At 65.3% G+C, this 1657-nt stretch overlaps 1 protein-coding gene across 1 annotated transcript; it reads left to right on the forward strand.

Moving 5' to 3' along the window:
* Positions 1-163: 163 nt before the first annotated feature.
* Positions 164-1651, forward strand: LOC105310718 (ADP-ribosylation factor-like protein 8A). The gene is made up of 4 exons (XM_011386842.2): positions 164-329; positions 463-530; positions 703-773; positions 1161-1651. The coding sequence occupies exons 1-4, from the start codon at positions 210-212 to the stop codon at positions 1208-1210; spliced, it is 309 nt and encodes a 102-aa protein (XP_011385144.1). The 5' UTR covers positions 164-209; the 3' UTR covers positions 1211-1651.
* Positions 1652-1657: the final 6 nt, after the last annotated feature.

Consider the following 1657-nt stretch of genomic DNA (forward strand, 5'->3'; position numbering starts at 1 on the left):
CCCTGATTTTTAAAAGATCTGATCGCGGGGAACCTGGGCCGTGTTCTGCTTTCCCGCCCGACCATCCGAGGGTCACTGTGGGAGGGGCCGCAGGCCAATCGCGGAGGCCGAGCTCCGCCACCCAAGTGCGGCTTCTCCAGAGGGGACTTTGGGGGACAGGATACTGAGGCCCTGGAAGGTCCTGCCAGGGGTGACCGGCCACGGTCAGCATGCCACCCTCCCCTGCCTTCCCCAGGTACATGGTGGACGCGGCCGACCAGGAGAAGATCGAGGCCTCCAAGAACGAGCTTCACAACCTGCTGGACAAGCCCCAGCTGCAGGGGATCCCGGTCAGCGCCCTCTCCCAGCCCACCCCACCCCCGCGTGGGTGGGGCGGGGCAGGGGTCCAGCACCCAGCGACCTGGTGTCCCCATACAGCAGCTGCAGCACCCCGGACCTGGTTTCTGTTCCCCTTCTCTGCAGGTCTTAGTCCTGGGTAACAAGCGAGACCTCCCGGGAGCCCTGGACGAGAAGGAGCTCATCGAGAAGATGTGAGTTTGGAGACCTCTGTCCCTCCTCCGGCTCCCCGTTCCCGCCGGGCGAGGCAGCTCGCTGCTGCTCTCGGCGCTCACCACACGGTGGCAGCAGAGCCCACCTTTCCCGGGGCTCCCGCGCCCCAAGTGCCCCCAGCCTGGCGGCTGACCCCTCCCTGGCTTCCCCCAGGAACCTGGCCGCCATCCAGGACCGGGAGATCTGCTGCTACTCCGTCTCCTGCAAAGAGAAAGACAACATCGGTGCGTGGGTCGGGGGCGGCGGGCGAGGCTCTCTGGGCGCGTCTTCCCGAGGGTGGCTCCCAGAGGCTGCCACCCCCCCCCCGAGGGCGCCGTGGTCCCCAGCAGGGTGCGCCACCCAGCCTGGGCACCCACGGGCTGTGTGATCCGAGGCAGGTCGCCACCTGGGCCCTCGCGTCCCTACCTGTGACAGCCGGGGCTGCTCCAGCCCTGCATCTCACGGCACCCGGACGCCCCCGCCAGCCGTCTGGGGCTGTTTGGGGCTGGACAGCTCAGGTGCTGGCTGCGGTCTGGGGACACCCGGGCCTAGGTCACTCCCCCAGGGGTTTCTCGCCCTCCCCAGGGGGCCCAGCCCTGAGAGCCCTGTCGCCTTCTGTCTCATCACCCTAGACATCACCCTACAGTGGCTTATTCAACACTCAAAGTCACGGAGAAGCTGAGACCGCAGCCCTGCCCCTCGGACCAGGGACCCTCCATCCAAACCCGAAGCCGAGCTCCCCGCCTACCCCGCCGTCCCCCCAAGCCCGCCCCTCGTCACTGGCGTGGGGAGGGGCCCTCTGGGGATCCCAGAGTCCTGTTCTGCTGAGGTTTGAACTCCTGTTTTTATTGTAAAATAAATCGCTCCCCCCTTCACTGCGAACCTCTCGCCCCTCCCCCTGTCCCGCACCCGGACCCCCTCCCTGCGTCCCTTTACCCTACCCCCCCCCCCCCCCTCCCCTGTCCCCCTCCTGGCCTTCCCTTATCAACACTTGTTATTGTCCTGTGTGTACAGTATATATATGTATATATATTTTAATTTTTTAATTTAAGCAAAGACTAAAATCAACCGTTTGATGCTGCAGGGGCCCGTCAGGATCTGGGAGGGGGCGGCTTGGAGAGGGGAGCGT

This window comes from Pteropus vampyrus, unplaced genomic scaffold (assembly GCF_000151845.1).
Source record: "Pteropus vampyrus isolate Shadow unplaced genomic scaffold, Pvam_2.0 Scaffold10003, whole genome shotgun sequence".
Taxonomy (NCBI): Eukaryota; Metazoa; Chordata; class Mammalia; order Chiroptera; family Pteropodidae; genus Pteropus; species Pteropus vampyrus.

Excerpts from the sequence above, each read along its gene's own strand:
- LOC105310718 (XM_011386842.2), top strand. The coding sequence starts at position 210 with ATGCCACCCTCCCCTGCCTTCCCCAGGTACATGGTGGACGCGGCCGAC. Across the intron at positions 330-462 it reads CCCAGCTGCAGGGGATCCCG|GTCTTAGTCCTGGGTAACAA; the intron begins GTCAGCGCCCTC and ends CCTTCTCTGCAG. Across the intron at positions 774-1,160 it reads CAAAGAGAAAGACAACATCG|ACATCACCCTACAGTGGCTT; the intron begins GTGCGTGGGTCG and ends TCATCACCCTAG.